Source organism: Condylura cristata, unplaced genomic scaffold, assembly GCF_000260355.1.
Source record: "Condylura cristata isolate star-nosed mole 26May11 unplaced genomic scaffold, ConCri1.0 scaffold00006, whole genome shotgun sequence".
Classification (NCBI taxonomy): domain Eukaryota; kingdom Metazoa; phylum Chordata; class Mammalia; order Eulipotyphla; family Talpidae; genus Condylura; species Condylura cristata.
This window is the reverse complement of record NW_004567107.1, coordinates 17,776,862-17,795,797: the sequence shown is the minus strand read 5'-3', so window position 1 is coordinate 17,795,797 and position 18,936 is coordinate 17,776,862. Positions and strand designations below refer to the sequence as shown.

The window sequence follows — 18,936 nt, the reverse complement described above, 5'->3', positions numbered from 1 at the left end:
TTCTTTGGCCGCCTGAGGTGATCAGATTGTGTTGCCAACATCTCATCCTTTTCTCTAGGTGGATCCACCCCTTTCTAGCACCTGGAAACAGTCGCCGGCTCACCTGTGCTCTGGGCTTTCCTGCCCTCTGAAACTGCACCCACTCCCCTCACTGATCCCCTTCTCTACATCATTTCATCCTGGTCTGCTTGTCCCCTTCTTTGGTGATTTCTGTTTTCTCTGGCTGTGCAGACACAACGGTGTAACTCTGTCAGCACAGCTCTGAAAAGGTGCCGAGTAGCAGAGGGTGACCCTGTAACGCCGGTGGGGGTGCCCTCTCACTGCGTTGGCATGCCCTTGGGCTCCCGCCCCATCTATGACTTGATATGCCCAGGCACACCCCTTATCTTCCCCCCACTCTGGGCACCTAGAGCACCCTTGCATGTGCTCAGTGCCTGGAACTTTCTTTTCTCTTGTCTACAGCACCACCTTTGGCTGGGAGTCCTTGAGGACAGGGTCTAAATCTGATTTGGGCCAGATTCTCTGCCCAGACCTTGACAGAACAGGAGCTCAGACACGCTTATTGAATCAATGAATTGGTGAGGGAGTGAATGACATCACCTCTGTGCGTACCCTCTGAGAACTGAAATGGCGGAGGTGCAGGTATTCACCTGGCTAATGCTCTGTGGCTCGTGTGGATTCTTCCGCATGCGAAGGACAGACTCCAGAGAGAGCAGAACCAAGGTTACCTGTCTCTACCTTTCTCACCTCGATGCAGGAAGAGTGGGGGCATGTGGCAGCATCATGAATATGCAGATCTGTGTGTCAAGACCCACCTGTGTGCACCATTCCCAGGCCATGTCCTGTATAAAGGGCACCACCGGGGTGCAGAGAGGATGTGCCAAGGGCCCTAACTTCAAGCACTTGCATTCTGCAGAGCAGGTAGAGCAACTAACTGTTACATGAAGAACATGTTCTGAGCCAGGGCTCAGGCAGTGATAAATATAAGGGAGTCACAGCTTGTAGTAGGAGAGGGAAAGGGATCTGAGTAGCTTTGGCGATGGCAAGATTGGGGCAGAGGACGATGGGAGAGAACAGCATTCTTCAGCAGAGGGAACAGAGGAGAGAGGACAAAGAGGAGCGCATACAGCACTGGAGGTCAGCCAGACCCATCTGGGGCAGAAGGTGCAAAAAGACAAACAGAGAGCAGTGTCGGAAAACCAGGCTGAGAAAAGAAGCAGACAGAAGGTGGGCAAGGTGTCCGCCTGACCAGGCGCTGGCCTCAGCCCTGGGACGCACTCACGGCTGATGAGCTGTGTTCTCTGTGTGACATTACGAAATACGCCTTCATTTCCGGTGAATGAAGTCGTGCTAGAGAATTCTAGGGGGATGGCTGTCTGTCTCTCTTTTCCACCCTGGCTCTCTCAAGAGGGTAAAGGAAGTTGGTCTCTTTCCACTTCCTTCCCTGCAAGAAGAAAGTGGGTTCCCTGGGCTCTTCGCTGCCTCCTTCCTTCCTTCCCTAGTGCAGCACCTGGAGACTTATCTGGAAGCATCTCTGCTCATTGTGAAGTCAGCTGGGGAAATCTGCTCACCCCTGCCCTGCCTCTGGGGCCACCTGGCGCCCAGGTGCCACATGTCAAGGGCGCAGGGGACAGATGTGGGCTGTGCCACACTCACACTAAGGTGTAACCACACTGAGAAGGCCACACCCACCTTTTAATTGCTTCCGGATGGGTTTGCTGGATTCCAGCCATCTCTGTTGGGTAAGAAAACACAAGATATAACACCAAGCCATGCAGGAGTCCAGCAAATCTTAAAGGGACGTCACTCACGGGAGACTCCATTGTGTCGTCGTCACGCTGCAAGCCGAAATACTCCTTTTCGGTCACGCCCAAGTGGTTATGTGCCATATCCAGAAGAACTTGACCAGTGTCTTGTTTCTGGGGGGTGGGGGAAATGCCAAGACAGCAAAATTTTAAGACACATTAAGAACAATTGGTTAAAATCCTATGGCCATTAAAGGAGTGAGAACATTGAGAGAGTTTGTCCCACAAAAAGATGATTTAATAAATTTCGAGTGAAGAAGCCATATAACACATACAGGAAGCAGAGCTAAGGAAAAGAACAGCACAAATATGATTTAGGATGATAGGAGTTTAATGTTCTAAGACTTCTCCCTTCCCCTTAGCTGAAATTCCCAAGTGGCAAGGTTCGTGTTGAAAATGCGGATATCACAATGACAAGTCTCCGTGACCTACCCACAGATCATCCTCAGCAAAATGCTATTAGTCCCAAGTCGCTTTCTGTTCGTGCCTCAGAAGTCATGCATGTGTACAGGGAACATGCCACGAGCCGTGTGACGGAAGAAGGAAGGCCTGGAACACTCCAGTCCCTTCCAGAGAACCTCAAAGTGGTCTGGCGAGGGCTACCCTGTGGGGTTGTCCAGCTCCTGCTCCCCGTTCCCTAAGTGAGATGCCCCTGGGGATGGTCGCCCACACTTCACCCCAAGGTCAGGGCTGACGGTGGAGGCCCGCGGCTGGACAGGCAGGGAACTGTCTACCCGCAGCCCTCCCAGCAGCAGCCGCGGGCAAGGGGTCAATGCAACTCGGGGGCCAGGGGAAGCGCCCCTGACCTGGCTCAGGAGGATGCAGGGCTAAGAGGCACCTTCCACCAGGTGTGGGAACCAACAAAAGGTGAGCAGAGGGCCAGGCATTAAGAAAGGCGCGGGGGTGGCCAGCAGTGGGGTGCGTTTGGGACACCAGACCTCCTACTTTAACAGGCAGACTTCTCAGGACCCCTTTGGTGAAACCCCATTTAGCTTAAGGACAATAGGAGTCAGAAATAGACTGTATAGAATAAGCACAGGTAGCTTTTTTTTTTTGAGTGCCTGCAAGCAAAAATACACCTTAAAATAGGTCACCGTGACAAGGACGAGGCGAGCTGAATAGCGGTCAGCCCCTGCGGCGGCCACTCTGGCAGGGCCTCTCAGTGCTTGGTCTGAAGTGTGGCAGCACGAGACACGCCCAGCTCAGGCGCTCATCCCCTGTCCTGCCAGGGGCCACCCTGCTGCTCCCTCCTGCTTCCCGGGTCTCCACCTTCCATCACAGGAATCAAGACAGAAAGCGCGGCCGGTCCATGCATTCTCAACAATGACACACACCGCCCACCTTGATGTGTGAAAGAGTTGTTTGCTCCTCTTGCTGACATTATTTTTCTATGTGATGATACGTTAGGTTTAATATAGATTAACTACTGCAGTGTGCAAGGAGCCAGACACGATATCCTCTGAGCTTTTCATAGGGGATCTCTAATCTCTGCACCAGTGTGGCCGAGCTGCCATGGCCGGCCCGCGGCTGAGCCAGGGGCGGCTCTGCGGCTGGAACCGTCAGCCAGGGATGGTCTGACAGCCTGACTCAGGTGGGTCGGCTGCCAACGCCTGCCCTACTACACTGCCTCTCTCCGCAGTGCGCGACCTATCCGCTCCTGTGTCTGCTCCGCACGACTCTCTGGGTTCTCCAAAGGAGCTGAAATCCAAAGTAGTGGGGACTCTAAGGGGCCCACTTCAAGTGAGTCACCCCTCTGGGAGCCTCTGTAGGACCCGCGGCTCTGTCCCGAGGCTTTATGTGGGCCTGCCCTTGCAAAATGCGTTCCTTCTCCCAATTCACGGGGCTCGTGGCTCCTTGAAATATGCTCTACTTCCGTATCTCCCCGGGCAGTTGTTTCTGTCACTGCCCATTCCTCTTCTCTCCAACCTGTACACCGAGTCTCCTCTCTTCTCACTGCTCACAGCTGGAAATCCTAGCCTTACTCTGGCCATACCCACTTGGGCCAGACCCTTCCTGAATTCCTAACTCCACTCCGAAACCAAACTCCATCTCTACACTGATGAGTTTCACGGGCAACTCGAACTCAAGGTGCCGGACCTCTGGCTCTCTCCACCTTCTTGTGTCCTTTGCCCTCTCTGTAAACGGCAAACTCCATCTTGCCAGTGGCTCAGGCCAAATCCCTGGCGTCGCCTTTGGGACACTTCACAGCACAGGCCCCACCAGTCAGCAAGTCTCCTAGACCCCATTTTCAAAATTTCCAGACTTGGTTTCCTCCCTTCCGGCCCCACAGCCACCCAGGCAATGATCATCCTCTCCTGCCCCTTAGCTGTGCCTCTCCCCTACCCTGTGCAAAATAAACGGGGGGTACTGAGTGATACTGCACCCTGACTATGTCAGATCTTGCCCTAATCTATTGTTTCCTTCCTCACTCAAAATTAAAGTGCATGCCCCCCAGTTGACTCACAAGGTTTTCCACAGTCTGCTCTCCCACAACACCTTGCTCACTCCACTCCAGACACAGCACCCATTTGTTTATGGTCTGTTTACTCCCCCTGGGGTGTCAGCTTTGAGAGCACATGGATTTTGCTGTTTTGTTAACCAGTGTTTTTTTTTTTTTTTTTAGATTTTATTTATGCATCCAAGAACTGGGGTGTAGACCAGAAGTGCAGGGGATGAGAGGATTCACCAGACAGTGGAGAGCAGAACAGGCAGATCCAGTGAAATACACTGCTGAGGGGAGCATTGAATGGGACAGGAGAGGTCTGCTGCACAGTTTGAGACAGCTCCTGGCTGGGGATGGAACTTGTCCTGCAGGGGCTACATCCAGATAGTTTCACTGTGCTGAGACTTAACCCCTTAAGCCACTAGGGAGAACCTAACCACTGTAGTTTTTGTACCCTAGTCAAACCTGCCACATAGGTATTGCCAAGCCCTGCTGGCAGTAGGTGCTCAGTGAGTCAGGTTTTTAAATTAAATATTCATGTTCTCCCTAGGATGGATTCTTGGAGGTGAAGACTAGCTCCAAGATGGAAAACAAACATTTTAACTAACACAAGAGCCAGACATACACTAAGCTGTTAGTTTACAGCATCTGGAAGAGACATTTGTGATGTTTGCAGCTTTTGTTTAAACATAAAATTCTATGGAAGCTCACTTCAAAAGGAGGTAAGACACAAAATTTGTTAGAACCAAAGCTCCTGATTTTCGAAGGAAATATGCACGACTTCACCAAAGACCCTAACATCAGTGGTTCTTCAAACTGTAACGCTACATCAAGACTGCATGTCTAATGCATATTCTCAGGTCCCACCACTAGAGAACATGCTTCAAACACCCAGAAAGCACAGTAAGTCTATCCCAACAGGCCTCTTAGATGATGTCAAGTTACTCAATGAAATATTCGCTAGGGCCATACTATGCAAAAAGAAGCCATGTGCTCCAAGACTATTTGAAGTTTAATTAAAGTTTTAAAAAACCCAGTCACATTTCAAGTGTTCAAGGAGCCAGTGGCTGCTGTACTAAGTGTGAATAGAGAACATTTCTGGCATTGCAGAAAGTACTTTTTGATAGTGCATTCCCAGCATATGCTTCTCATCCAAGTGACTGAAGGAATGGGTTCTATGTCCCCAATTAGATTTTGGAGAAATAACTAGACAATTGCATTCCCTAGTTGGGGTTTCTCCTGCTTATTAGAGTAAGTTTCCCACCTGCAAAAAAAAAAAAGCAAAAACAAAAAAACATGGCCCCTGTCCTGTCCTTAGGAACAGACCTGGGCTGGTATGGAAATAGGTGGGGAGTGGGGTAGAAATTTGAGGAAGCACCCTCTCCACTGTCCCCTTCCACTCTGTGCCAGGCAAGGACCCCACAGACCCACATCCTTAGTAACTTTTCCAGTCTAAGTCTTGCTCACTAATGGGGAGGTGGGGGGGGGGGTGCCACCCCCTGGGCAGCTGTCCTGTCCCTGGGCCAGGACAGAGAAAACAGCATCCACTGTGAGTGACTTCACACTGCCCTCCCCCCTTATCTGCCAACCATCAAGGTCCAGAGTGACCTGGTGAGCAGGAGGCAAGCAGAAGAACAAAGGACCACCTTGGGTTAGCCTTTAAATTATGGATTTCATTACCCCCAGCTTTCTCACACCCCATCTCCTTGTACACTGAACGTTCCAGAAGGGAGCAGATGCTCGCAGCCAGTCCAGGGTTTAGGACTGGCCAGAGAATGGGAGAGGCAGGCAAAGGTTACGGGCTTTTGCCCAGGGATGCCGACTGGGATGGGTAGGGCCGTGGGGAGGGGTTGTTCAAACAAGGTACGCCTGGCCTGAGACTGAGATGAGCCCTCATTTCCAGGCCTGCTCTGCCATGGTCGTGAAGGGTGAGAAGCCAGTTGTGAGGCTAATACTGTCCCCCACCACCTGCACTCTTCACTAGCATCTGCCGTGCGCCAGCCACATGTCAGGTAGGCGCAGACCCTCACTCCCGCCCTACAGGAGCCCAGTTGGAAAAGTGGCACAGAACCTACTGTGAGGGCCGTCATGACAGCGAGGACGCCACTAGCCCAGGAAGTGGATGCTGTCACAGACATAGTAACACCTCAGTCATTCAGTTCCCCGCCCGGGAAAGGGCAGGTCCACTCCAGGCCAGGCAAGGAGGAGAGCAAAGTACTCGAGGTCATTGCCAATCCAAGCTCAACATACAAGGTTGCATACCTCAAGCTTTTATTGTAGCATAATTTTTTCCTTCATTTTAATTAGCCAAGAGATGAAAACGCTTCCTTAGGGTCATCAATTCAGAAAAAAAATTCAAGTCAGAGAACTTACATTAACTTTAAAGGTCTGTACCAAGCCATCTAAAAAGCGGATGCTGCAGACGACTTCGGATCGAGTTTTTTCTTTGGGTAATTCTGAGGTTCGTATGTTGTTAATTCTTCCACCCAACGCACGTAACCGGGAGGTCATAACGATCGCTGAATGACCTGTAAGGAAGACAGAGCTGTCAGCGCTGCCAAGCAGATCAGCAGCTACAGGTGAACGGACCTCAGTCCACGCAGCCTTCTGTCCCGTGGCTCTGATCTTCACAGGAACCCAGATCATGAGACCCGATAAAGTCCATGTTTCCATTTGAGTTTTTACTTCTACGCAGAATTTATTGCTCAATTATCACATGATAAATTATCACACGATAAATTATCACACGATTAAAGAATCATATCATTTATTTGTGTGTTTTCTATCTCCTTGGTCCAGTTCTAATTTCCTAGGTTTTCCATTTTTATTTGTACCTTAGATATTTTTGTATTCTACCCTAAGACACACTACAAACTACATTTGATAATAATCAAAATGCATAGCAGGGCATCCCTGGTGGCCTAGGGGGTAAGTCTCAGCACTACTCATCACTGTGGCCTGAGCTCGATCCCTGGCCAGGGAGGGGACCCACATGGCACAGCAGACCTCTCCTGCCCTGCCCGCTGCTCCCCTCAGCAGTGTGCCTCAGTAGATCCACCTGTGGTGCTCCCCACTTTGTATCTGTCTCACAACTCTCCCCCTGCACCTGTGACCTACACCCCAGTTTATGCATAAATAAATAAATCTTAAAAAAAAAATACCACCATATTTAAAAGAATAAAAAAGAACCTCACAGAGATATTGTAACATAGATTAATGAAGACTGTATCTTTATATAATCTTACAAATAGCTAAGAGACAAACCACCAGCTAAAAATGGGAACCACATTAGTGGTCGAGGAGAAACAAAGCCCTACATGCCCACTGGAAGGGCTGCAATGAAATCTGGCAAAACCAAGAGCTGACCAGGGTGTGGGGCAGCCTGCACCCCAGCCCCGCCAGAGAGAAGGCATCAGCGCAACTGCTTGGGGTAATCTACTGGCAGTAACCACTAACGTCGATCTGTGCGTATGCAGTGACATCATTTCTCTGAGAGAAAACATCCCTTCACTAAAAGACAAGCACCGGAATCTCCTAACAGCCCAGACTGGAAAGGCTGAACCGGTACAGGCCTCCCGGCACAACCTCTCGGTGAAGGAAACTGCCACTGCTGTTAGATGCAACGTGAATTCCTCCAACACGCTGAGGAAAGCAGCCAGACGCAATAAGTGACCGACTGCCCAACGCCATTTACATAAGTTCAGAAACAGGCAAAACAAATCATTGCTAACAGAGGACAGGCTAGTGGCCACCTCCAGGAGGAGGGAGGAAGAGCCCCTGGGGGCCGACAATTTGGAAATTCATCAGGCTCCACCTCATGACTTACACACATATTTCAACATTTTCCTTAAAAATAGACCTATGAAGAGGGAAGTAGAGGGAAGTTTAAAATCTGACCAAGGTCTATTCAGGGAAAGGGGAGTGATTGTATCGCTGAACGCAGCTGTGGAATGGCAGATGAAATTTGAAAGGGGTGCAGACAAGCAGGTGGGGGGCCGAGAGGAGCAAATCTGATGAGCTGGTGGACGAGCAGATAAAGATGAAGGGCTTCAGAGAAGTTTAATGTTCTTTATTCATTTGCTGCACTGTCTGATGAGCTGGGTCTTTGCGCCAGCATTCTGTATGGAAAACCCTTATTGCTCCTCTTCAACCTGACTCCTACTCAGGTCTCAATGCTCAGTGCAAGCTTTACTTCCTGAGAGAAGCCCTCTCTGGTGTCCCCAACCACTCACTTGTGTCAAAGGTGCTGCTCTATAGTGTTCGCTGCAATTTCCCCTTTATAGCTGGTGATGTAGTTATTTGATATCTGCTTCTCCCACTGGATACTGAGCTTCACCAGGATACAAAACTGGTCTGCTGAGCAAGCCTCAGCAGCGCCTGGAGGCACAACTTGGCCGCAGGGAGTGAATCACCAAGGAGATAAGTCCTCTAGAAGGTCCAGCCAGGGAAGGGGGTACCTGGGCCCTTACTGAGTTAAAGTGCTCCAGGCAGCAGGCTGGTTTTGCAGATAGGGAATCTCAAATCATTTAAAAAGTTCCTGGGGCTGACAGTAGAAATTTATTCAGCCTCTTGTAAAATTCCACCCACCCCACCACCTCCACCTTGCCCTTTCCAATAAAAATGTCATCAGAAGCAGAGATGCATTTCTGAGTAATGCCAAAAGTTATCAAAAAACAACAAATGTGTTCCATAATGCTTTAGTGCTATTAATTTGGAAATGTCAAATTTATCTGCAAGTCCTCGTCTAAGAATTTCAGGTGAGTTCACTTTCTTTATCCAGTAGAACTTCAGCCAGCATGGATCTTCAGAAGTGGCAGAGTCGCTGCCCTGTCCCATCTGCAGACAGTGATGCAGCGCTGAGGGGTGGCACAGATGCCTTTTACTCCAGGCAGCCAGCAAGTAGGGGTTGGGTTTTCAGGGACCCTCAGGTCAGATCTGGCAAATGAACTGAGTAATCTGAGCAACTGTCCACAGGTACAAGCACAAGGATGGGCTAGTTCCAGATGAGACACTCAGACAGGAGCCGCAAAGGGAAGTCACTTGCGGCTGCATCAACCTTGGGTGCTGGTTTTCTTCACCTGTGTGGCTCAGTCTGGCAGCACTGGCGTGGGTACCAGTGGCAAGTATGCAGTTAGCCTGATTAAGTAGCAGAATCCCATATCCAGCTGACAAAGGATACCCGCAACACGGAAGGGGTATGATTTCTCTTCTTCCGATCGATATGTTACATAAGGCTTGCTTGACACCTGAGGACCATGTCGTAAATACATACTCATAAAAGCTGCAGGCCTGGCCTTCCCATGACTGTTCCCAAGCTGACTTTGACACAAGCCCACCTGGTACTGAGCAACCACATAACTGAGCCTCATAACTGAGCCACGTGGGGTTTTCAGATTGTCTTGCAGTGATCGCTACAACAGTCTGGTCAGGACTATGCATGCTGAGTGAGAAACTGCCCTGTTTCCTGGGCCAGAGCCACTGGGGACTCGGGCTTGCCATGGCTTCCTTTATGGACCTCTTAATTCTAAAGCCACAACCCACCCAGGCACACTCGGGGTGCTCCAACCACATGTGACCACAGCTGTAGCTGATGCACTTTACAGCCCAGGAGCCAGGCTTGTCCATGTGTGTTTTTTAAAATCAAACAGCGCAGCCTTAGAATCTGTTTTGCATAGCAACATTAGAGGTTTGACTTTGATACAGTCGCTATCAAAGATTTTACTCGTAAGGCACATGACACAAAGAGAAAACACCTCACTTTACACACAGAAGGGAACCAATACACGCTGCAGACACTGGTGTACACACACTAGGTACTCAGTGAAAGGCATGTTAGTCACAATGAGAAGCTTCCGATACCACCAGGTGCTGATTGTGGACTCTGGATTTTGCAGGCAATCCTGATTTCAAATACCAGACAGACAGAAATGTCCCATCTCTTAACATTTTTCTTACAGTTTTAAAAATTTTAGTAAAATAAAAATTAATATATTTTTATAATTTATTACCTTGCTAAAGGTAAAGAGTGCTCGTTATGGGTACCGGCTGCTCTCCAACCTCAGAGAGCCAGAAGCAGGAGCACCGGGCCACACGCGCCATGGCCCGACACGGGACACCAGAGCTCCCGTCTGCCCTGGGCTCCTTGTACATGTCGACCTGGCCAGTGAACCACAGACAGGAGAAGAGGACCACTGTTGTGCAACCACCCCAGGCCAGGTAGGTTCATGGTTGCTCCTTGCAGACAAAAAGATGCTTTTGGAGCCTTTGGTAGATCGGCACAGGCCTTTAGTGTAGAATCAGGGGACAGACATCTTTCTCCTCAGCACTCTTCTGGCTGTCTCCTTCCCGGATCTGAGCGACGCTGCCCTTACAGCCTCTCACCACAGGTGTGCACACTCATCCACGCACACCTACATGTGTGCACAGCGCGCTCTCCGGGCCCAGGTGTCCATTACACCGTGGGTGCTAGCCATAGTGGTGAAAGGTGGGAGGGAGGGGAAAAGCCTGGTAACTTCATTTACCCAGCAACCACACTCCTCCATTAGAGAAAGCTAAAAAGCAACACTTTAAAAGTATTAAGGCTATTTCATATCTATTTTAAAAATAAGCACCATAGGCCTCTAACTCTGGAATATGAAGTTTCAGTTTTAAAAAAGCTGTCCTGACAAGTGAAACAATTTGTGGGCAAATTTTGGGCATACAATGCACCAGGGTGGCTTAGGATGCTAGAATCCCGCGGACCTAGGCCAATGCTACCACCTAGTGGCTGCCAGAGGAAGAGCGACACTTTGCCAACCCCCTCTGCCTTTCTGCCTTCTTGCTCTGGGGAAACATGGCTATGCTCCCTCCTCATACTTCATTCACTTCAGCTAATTTTCAAAAAGTGCCACGACATAAAAGGGTTTTCCCGTAGCTCAATTCCTTCCCTTTCTCTAGATTTGCTAATGAACTCAGGAAAGTTCTCTTCCTTTCCCTCCCCTCCTTCCATTTGTAAACCCCAACAGATAGCTTTTGAGCGGAAGGGAATCTACCACAGAAAAGTAATGAACATTCATGTGCTGTGAGCCATACTAAGCAGATGATACATCACTGAAGTGTGCATCTCAATACCAGTACTTGAGGTATTTAAGAGAAATGTTTTCTCTTTTGCTGCTTATAGCTCTTTTGCATCATGAACACATACATGCTGGGTGTGAAATGGGTTAAGTTTTGGGTGAGGGGGCTAACAGGGCCCTAATAATCTCTACTAATCAGCACTCACAGCTTCAGCATGTACTGATGAGAAAGTATAAGCCACAGTTTCTGAATGGTGCCTGCACCTTACAGGACCATTTTGAATAGTCTGTTCTAAATTCAGGTCTAAGTGTTCTTTAAATGCCTCTGAGGTAAAGGGGGATACTTTACCCTAAAGGGTAAAATTTACCCTAAAGGGAAAATTTACAAAGGTCTGGATGAGGATTTATTAAGCACTAGGTGCTGGTTATATTAAACTGTAAGAATGTTTTGTAAGATACCCCAAAAAAGTAATTGAGATGAGGTTTTTAAGCTTAGATCAAACATTCATCTGGGAAGTTTATTAAAATCAAGATTTGGGGGCACCAACAGAGATGCTGGCTAAGTAAGATCCCAGACAACAGCATTTTAAAACTTCTTCCAAATTTACAGAAAAGCTGCAAAACTAGAAATCTACAAACCCCAGTTGGCCTGAATTCAACTGTTAAGATTTTGCTGCATATGTTCTCTGCACCCCCGCCCCCAATCCGGGCTTTCTTTCTGAAAATAAGCTATCGTGCTCCTTTACCGCTAAACAGTTTGGCATGCATCCCCCCAAACAAGGACATTTCAGAACCACAGAGTAATTACCGCATTGAGGAAATTCAGCAGGACAAAGCGCTTATCTAATAGGTGGTGCGTATTTCTATCCTCTTGATCCAGAATCCAAGCCAGGGCCCAGCCTTGCTTTGTCACGGAGAGGCTGCATTTTTAATGAGAACCCCAGAGGGCTGTAACCCAGGCCTTCTGAGCCCACACAGTGGAAAACACTCAAATAGAAAGTCTCTAGGGTTTCTTTCAGTTTTGATTCTCATGTCTACAGGGTTGGGTTAAGCTACACCCTATGTCAGTTTTCCTGTCAGTATTACAAGCTTCCCAGGGCTAGAGTTTCTCCTGCCAGCAGCTGTCCCATCACTCAGCCTATGCTGCAGCAACAGGCTCTGTCTTTATGTCCTGCCTGGATTACACTGCTGTCATGGCCCAGAGGACCCAACAAGAAAACAACAGTTTCAAAGGAGTCTATCCATTGATATGATGTAGCCAGACCTGGCTTAGCTCCAGAGCAGTCCGATTAGCTCACTCTTTCACTGAGAACAATCCTAAACAATTCATAGTCTCCACTTTGGAGAGCAGAAGCAGGGCCTGGTGTGCACCTTCCACAGAAGGTGGAAGGGAGAGTCAGAAGGAAAGGAAGAGGCATGGGGCACTTTGGGTGACCGGGCTTTGCAAATGCTTTCAGTGAAACTCAGCCTGGCTGCTGAAAAATTGATGACTTGAACTCTCACTTGTGAATCACCCATATATCTTAGAAAACACTTCTGTGTGTTATTTCACTTATTAACTTCAAATTAACTGTAACTGAAAGCAAAATTACCATCCAACTGATATATGGCATTTAATGTTTCCCTTAAGATGACAACTCCCTCAAGTTTATTAACACTACCTACTGTCATGTCCCCTCCCCTCCTTACTTGTCATTTTCAGTTTCCAAAGTACAACAGTGCATAGTACAAAGACATAGGCCCTAACTTGCTTTAACAGTTAGCTTCTAATGTGGGCATAACCGCTACTACTTACTAAATTAGAAAAAGATAAAAACATCTAATTCATGAAGGGGGAGCTTCGGCTAGTGAATACAATAACCACAGCTGAACACGGAGGTGTAATTTTTGACTTGCGTATGCATATATAAAAGTATTTAATACCATTATTGAAAAGTGTTTCTATTTTGTCATTTATGAAAGTTTTAAACTCTCAGAGGTCACATTATTCTCTACAACAGGAGAAAATAGCTCATACAAATCACCTTCACAAAAGTTTGATATTCAAATTAGCTTGCAATTATTAACACTACTACTCCAGAAGCACAATCTGAGTGCAATCATAAATTCCATAGAACTTGTAAGGAGCAGCTCTCCAACTGGTGCTGGCGCCCCTGGGAAGTAGGTGGGGGGGGGGGGGGGGGATAATTTGTAGGATTAGTTGTATTCAAACAGAGACCTGTAATTAGTGTCCTTGTTCTCATACAACTTCAAAATGTCAAATAGTTTTCTTATTATGGAGTCGGGGTTTATTTATAGGTTCGACACCATGACACTCGCAAAACTAACAAAATAAAAAGTTATACTTGATACTGGGAGTGTAACAAGAAGTAGTTTTAAGCTCCCTGAAGGGCAAGAAAAAGAATGCTGTGGGAGTTGCAGGCAGTTTCAGGAAAGAGGTAATGTGACTATAAAGAGCAACCAATCTCCATGTTCCAGGAGCTGAATTTTCAAGGTAGGGATGAGGAGCTAGCAAACTGCAATACAGATTTTGTTCCTTACAAAGTGAACATCCCTGTTAAACTTGAGGGTCTATCAAATGGAATCCCCCTATTTTTCTTTTAGTATCACAAGCTCCCAAGAAACCCAGCAGAAGCCCCCCCCCACCCCACAACACCCTCCCTGCGGAGGTGACCACACTTGTGATTTAGCACTGCTTTCATGAGATTTTTAGAAGTTACTTTTTTATAGGACTCACCCCCAGGGCTGTTTCTCAGTCTGCATGGGCACAAAGAAGAGCTTGTCTTTGAAAGGGAGACTGGTACACTTTCCCCATTACAGGCGACCTTGGTGAACCCAGAAACTTTAGAGGCCAGCTAGCTGTCTCCTGGGAGGAACAGGAACCTGCCCCAGCCCTGCAGGGGTGGAACAAGGAGGAAAATGACTTCTAGGACCCGACAAGCCATCTCCACAGCCTCCCAGCCGGCAGCCAAATCACCGCATCGGACCCGGGCTGGAGTTTCAGGGCCCACAGATCTTGAGTGTAATTACATTTTACCCATTACTACTACTTTGGCAGAGGAAAAAGTAGCATAAAAAGTATAAAAGTACACCATTTATTCACTCAGTATTTTTCAGGAGCTGTTCTGCACCACATCAGGGGTGGGGAAGGCAGCGGTGCTGGGGTCCAATTCTAAGGAGATGAAAACCCAGGGAGCCCCAGTAACCGGAGGAAGGTGCAGCAATGATGGGTGGGCTGAGCGGCAGGCCAGTTTATGAAGGCTTTGGGAACCTTGCTGGATACAGAGAACTCCTCCAGGCAGAGAAGCGTCCCTGCAGAAAGTAAGCACCACGCGCACAGACTGGGCAGAAACACAGACACACTCCAAACCAGACGCGGCTGAGGAACAACTGAGTCCCTGTAGGTCCCCAGACCCACAGACGAGGCTCCAGGAAACCCAAGGGATATGGTTTGAGGCTGTGGGAAGGTCGGTGTGATGGGGTCAAGAGAAATGGGTTGGAATCCAGCTTAACCATGTATTTGCTGTGTGTACTTAGGTCATTCAGCCCAAGACAGTTTCTTCTGTCTTTAAAAGGGGGAGGCACTTTCTCTGCTTCCCAAAGTTGTCTCAAGCACTTGAGATATGTGTATTCAAATGAGGTGACCCCGCCCCAGCAGGGCCCCATCAACTGCACTTATTACCACTATCAGAATGACTTTTCAGGCCCCAAGCTTCAATGAGACAGGTGGCCCTCCGTTGGCAGAAACGGCTTTAGAATGGTTGAGGCGGCCCACGTCCCCGGGAGGGGCTGCCTCAGGTGAGAGGTCATCCAGCAGGGAAGCTGCTTGGACCCTTGGTGAGAAGGCTGTAGAGGGCGATTTGGCTCTAGCAACTGTGCTTCCAGGACCGAGACTGTATTATGAGTTCTGTTTCAACACAGTGTTGGCCAAGCAAGGTTAGGTTTCTGTACATGTGAGTTCTACTCAAAGCAGCTTTGTTTACCACGGGTAGCTTTGTAGAGTTCTCTCATGGGAAATAGTTCTAAATGGATAACTCATTCTTGGACAACAAGTAAAATGCCCCACACCATGAAAGAGGCATAAAGAATAAAAGCAGACAAAAAGCAGTATGTAATGCTCAACATGGACTCGGATGATGGGATGTGTTTTCTATGGAGTGGTTTCTACCTAAAACCAAGGTAGCCATCTCTCTTCATTCTGCCTCCGATTAGTTCCACTAGACACCAAACAGACTAGAATGCAGGACAGAATAAATTTACTCTACAGGGACATGAATCAAGTTGCATAAACTTGACAAAAATACTGTGCTAATATTTGCCCTCAGAGCACAGACACGCCCAGTTGGGTGTTAGTGGATGATATTTCTATCTTAGGTTCTAGCCCCCACCCCTTTACAGCCAAAAGCAGCAAAAGTCTTCAGAAAAGAAAACAGCTAAAGTCACTTTGAAAGGTTTGAGATGTGCTAATCACAGCGCATCCCTGCCAAGAAGCTGGAATGTCACAACCGGATCAGTCGGCCAGCTCTGGTCCTGGCCAAGAGTGTGTGGCCAGCAGCAGCCTGGCCAAAGAAACTCAATCCTCATCACCAGCAGCGCTCGCCATAATTTTATCTCAAGGAAACACAGAAAAATACCCACACCCTTTCCTCCCAAAGCATCACCCTATTTGTCACTGATCAGTCAGGCGACCCAGGAACTCACTCGTCCATTTTTCTCAGCTCGGTTTCCCAGCTTAGGGCCCTCTGTCTCCTTCCAGCTCTACAATCCTCCACCTGCAAGGTTTTAATCCGAGCAGCCATCTCAGGTTATGTTAGGTACAGTAACCCTGCTGGCTGCCAGTGCCTTGAGAAACCAAGATAAAAAGTATTTTTATGCAACCTTGTCAGATTTCCAGGGCTTTGAGACTTGGTTAAGATGGGGTGGGAATGAAAGAAAACTATTACCTCTAAAAAAAGACTCCAAGTCTCACCACATCATTGACTAGAACAATACTGAGGAACTGGACGGAAAGAATCTATCTTGTTGCTGCGCTTACTTATTGGTACTGCAGCCCCACAGCCGGGGAGCTGGGGTGCAGGCACAAACACAAACCATCGGTGACGTGGACCTGAGGGCTCTGGGGAGCCTGGGGTGCCGGCAGGCCAGGGCCAACTGGAAGTCTAAAGGAATAAGTGAGGCCAGTTCCAGTCTTTGCTGGGCTACTTGCAAGTAGATACGAAAGTGGAAAGTGAAACTTCCTAAGCTGTTTGTTCACTGTAAATTCTGAGCAGCAGGGATCTTGTGTCCGGCCCCCAGATGCTTGCTCAACACTGGCTTCTATGAGCACTGCCTCTGTCACTGCCCTTCCCACCCACCTCGTTCCTAGGGCTGCTTTCCCAGGCTCCCTGTCGTGGGGTGCAACCCAGGGTCCCACAGGGCTTCGGCGTCTTCCAGATTCGTTCACATCCCTCCCTCCCAACTCCATTCATTCCGAGCGGGCCTGTTGGGCGGTGCCACGGTTCCTTCGTACAGATGGTGCCATGGGGCTCAGAGGTGTGCACGGTGGTCAGTCTCCAAACAGGACCCAACACAGCGTCCGGGCACTCTCGCCTCCCTGCTGAGCCCAGCGCCCATGTCACTAGGTGGAAGGTGAGTTTGGAGTGATTCACAGAGGGGCAAAAGGCCCCGCTTAATCACTGTTGTGATTTAGCAACTGAAGGGATTTTCCTTACACTTTGAGCTAATCTTCACACACACTCCCCACAGCTCACATGTTGGTAAACTTCCTCTTAGGAAGAAAATGGTCCAGAAAACCTTTTTTCCCTTGATCATTCTGCACCACCAGAAACCTGAGTAACAACAAAACATGGGGATTTGTTACCATAGTCCCTCTGTTCTAAGATGACAACTGCTTCAGCAGGTGTTTCAGAAAAAAATTAAAGAAACAGACCATCCACAGTACAATTTGTTTACAAAGACCATGCTGGTTTCGGAAAAATTAAAATGTGGGACAGTCTCTTCAGGATGGAGGGAACGAAGTCAAAGACTTCCTCTTGCTTTTGCAAAAGGCGTGGGCTGGAATGCACATGACGTCTAAAGGCCCTTCCAGCTCCACAGCAGTCACCCCGGGTTAATTATTAGCAGCAGGAGAGCAGGAGTTGGCCACCTCACTTCCTGAGGCGAGGCCCTGGGGTGGGCTGGGCCCTTGTCCTGCCCTGTGACCAACAGCACTCCTGCCAGGATGCTTGGAGGGGGCCAGGCAGCCCCCCTCCACTGCACTTGCCTTAGGCACCCCAGGACTTTGAGACTGACTCCTGATGGTGGCCGGGTTCCCCACAATTCCCTGGAGGCGAGGCTTCTCAGTGAGGTTGAGTTCTACCAGGTCCTTGCCAGAGAAAGCCAAGGATCTCATGAAGACAGTCTGGGTGTGTGGGTAACTGGTAAACTCAGGGGGCTCTTGAGGTGAGTGGGGGCTGTCCGAGCCTTCGGGAGGATGCAGGACAGCCTCACAGCACAGCAAATACACCTTCGGGCTCTTCCAGATGGCTGTGGCAGGGGCTTGGGAGGCACAGAACCTACCTCCCATGAAAGACCAGAAGCTCTGCCCTGGAGGGTTGCGAGAACCGCTGGGGAGACTAGCTGCTTAGAAGGGTGAACGCGGATGTGCTCGTGTCCAGTATTGTTCTGTGAAGCAAGCCTACAGACAGCGTTTCTCATTTGGGGTATATTTTAAAGTGGTTCTCATGTCAATGTCCACATAATCCACGTTTTCCTACTGGCCCACTATTAAACACGCCACTATGCCATGGACACTTTGCTCTGGTGGATGCATAACTGTAGCTGTGTGTTCAGATGAAGGCTCGAGCATCCAAAAGAACCCAAAGAGGGAGCATGTACTGGCACCAACATGTGTGAAGGGGGCCCAGGTGGGCCCAGCAACCACCCAACAGTGACCAGAGGGGCCAGACTGCCATGTGGAGGAAAGAGACAAAACAGGTGTAGGGTAAGTGACTTAGCCAGGTGTCTACACCACTGGCCTCTGGCTATCCCTTGTGGCCTTGATCATGTTAATGCAGAAGGCGCTTGGGAGCACGGACACAGGGCACGTGTGTCTGTGGACACCTGAGTCTGAGTGTGTGTGCTTGTGCAAGTGTGCACACCTGAGCCTGGAGGCCAGGGTATAAGGGCCGCGTCGTTCAGAGACAGAGGATGGCTACAGGAGACAAGCGATGTAATTACAGGAGAGGCGAGACCATGAGCGAAAGCCAGAGAGCCCAGAGAGAGAAAGATTTGGGTGGGAGCTGGGAGGCTCAGCTGCCTGCCCGCCTCCCAGCCCCTGCCTGACCCAGGCCTGCCTCCCTGCATGCCAGCCGCCCCACCTGGGGGGCAGTGTACCTGGTTCCCTGAGAGAGCTTGAAAGCCTACAAAATCTACCAAGGGCTCTCGGACTCTCCTTTATCCAACTACCTGAATCCATGGTGAACCTGCCCTGTGCCAGCTGGCAAAATGCATGTCGTGGGTGACTTGGCAAAGCCACTGGTATAACTGTATTCTGTCTTTTCCAGCAGGAAGACCAATCCTTTCCCTGGGGGAAGGACGAAGTTGAAGGCGCTGGGAAGGCATCTCTACGTCCTTCCATGAGATTCTCTAGACC

General features: G+C 49.0%; 1 protein-coding gene across 4 annotated transcripts in view; it reads right to left on the bottom strand.

Annotated features, from left to right (window-relative positions):
• Positions 1-18,936, bottom strand: part of PTPN3 (protein tyrosine phosphatase, non-receptor type 3) — a 125,236-nt gene that overhangs the window by 61,967 nt on the left and 44,333 nt on the right. For 2 of the 4 annotated variants that reach the window (XM_012721505.1, XM_004677445.2), the window contains exons 2-4: positions 6,622-6,776; positions 1,812-1,919; positions 1,693-1,735 (exon numbers count right to left, since the gene is read on the bottom strand). In XM_012721505.1, the coding sequence (XP_012576959.1) occupies positions 1,693-1,735; positions 1,812-1,919; positions 6,622-6,759 (289 nt within the window). In that variant the 5' untranslated portion in view covers positions 6,760-6,776. Of the gene's footprint in view, positions 1-1,692; positions 1,736-1,811; positions 1,920-6,621; positions 6,777-14,040; positions 14,167-18,936 lie in introns of those variants that run through there. The other 2 variants (XM_012721504.1, XM_012721506.1) reach the window with 2 other exon arrangements.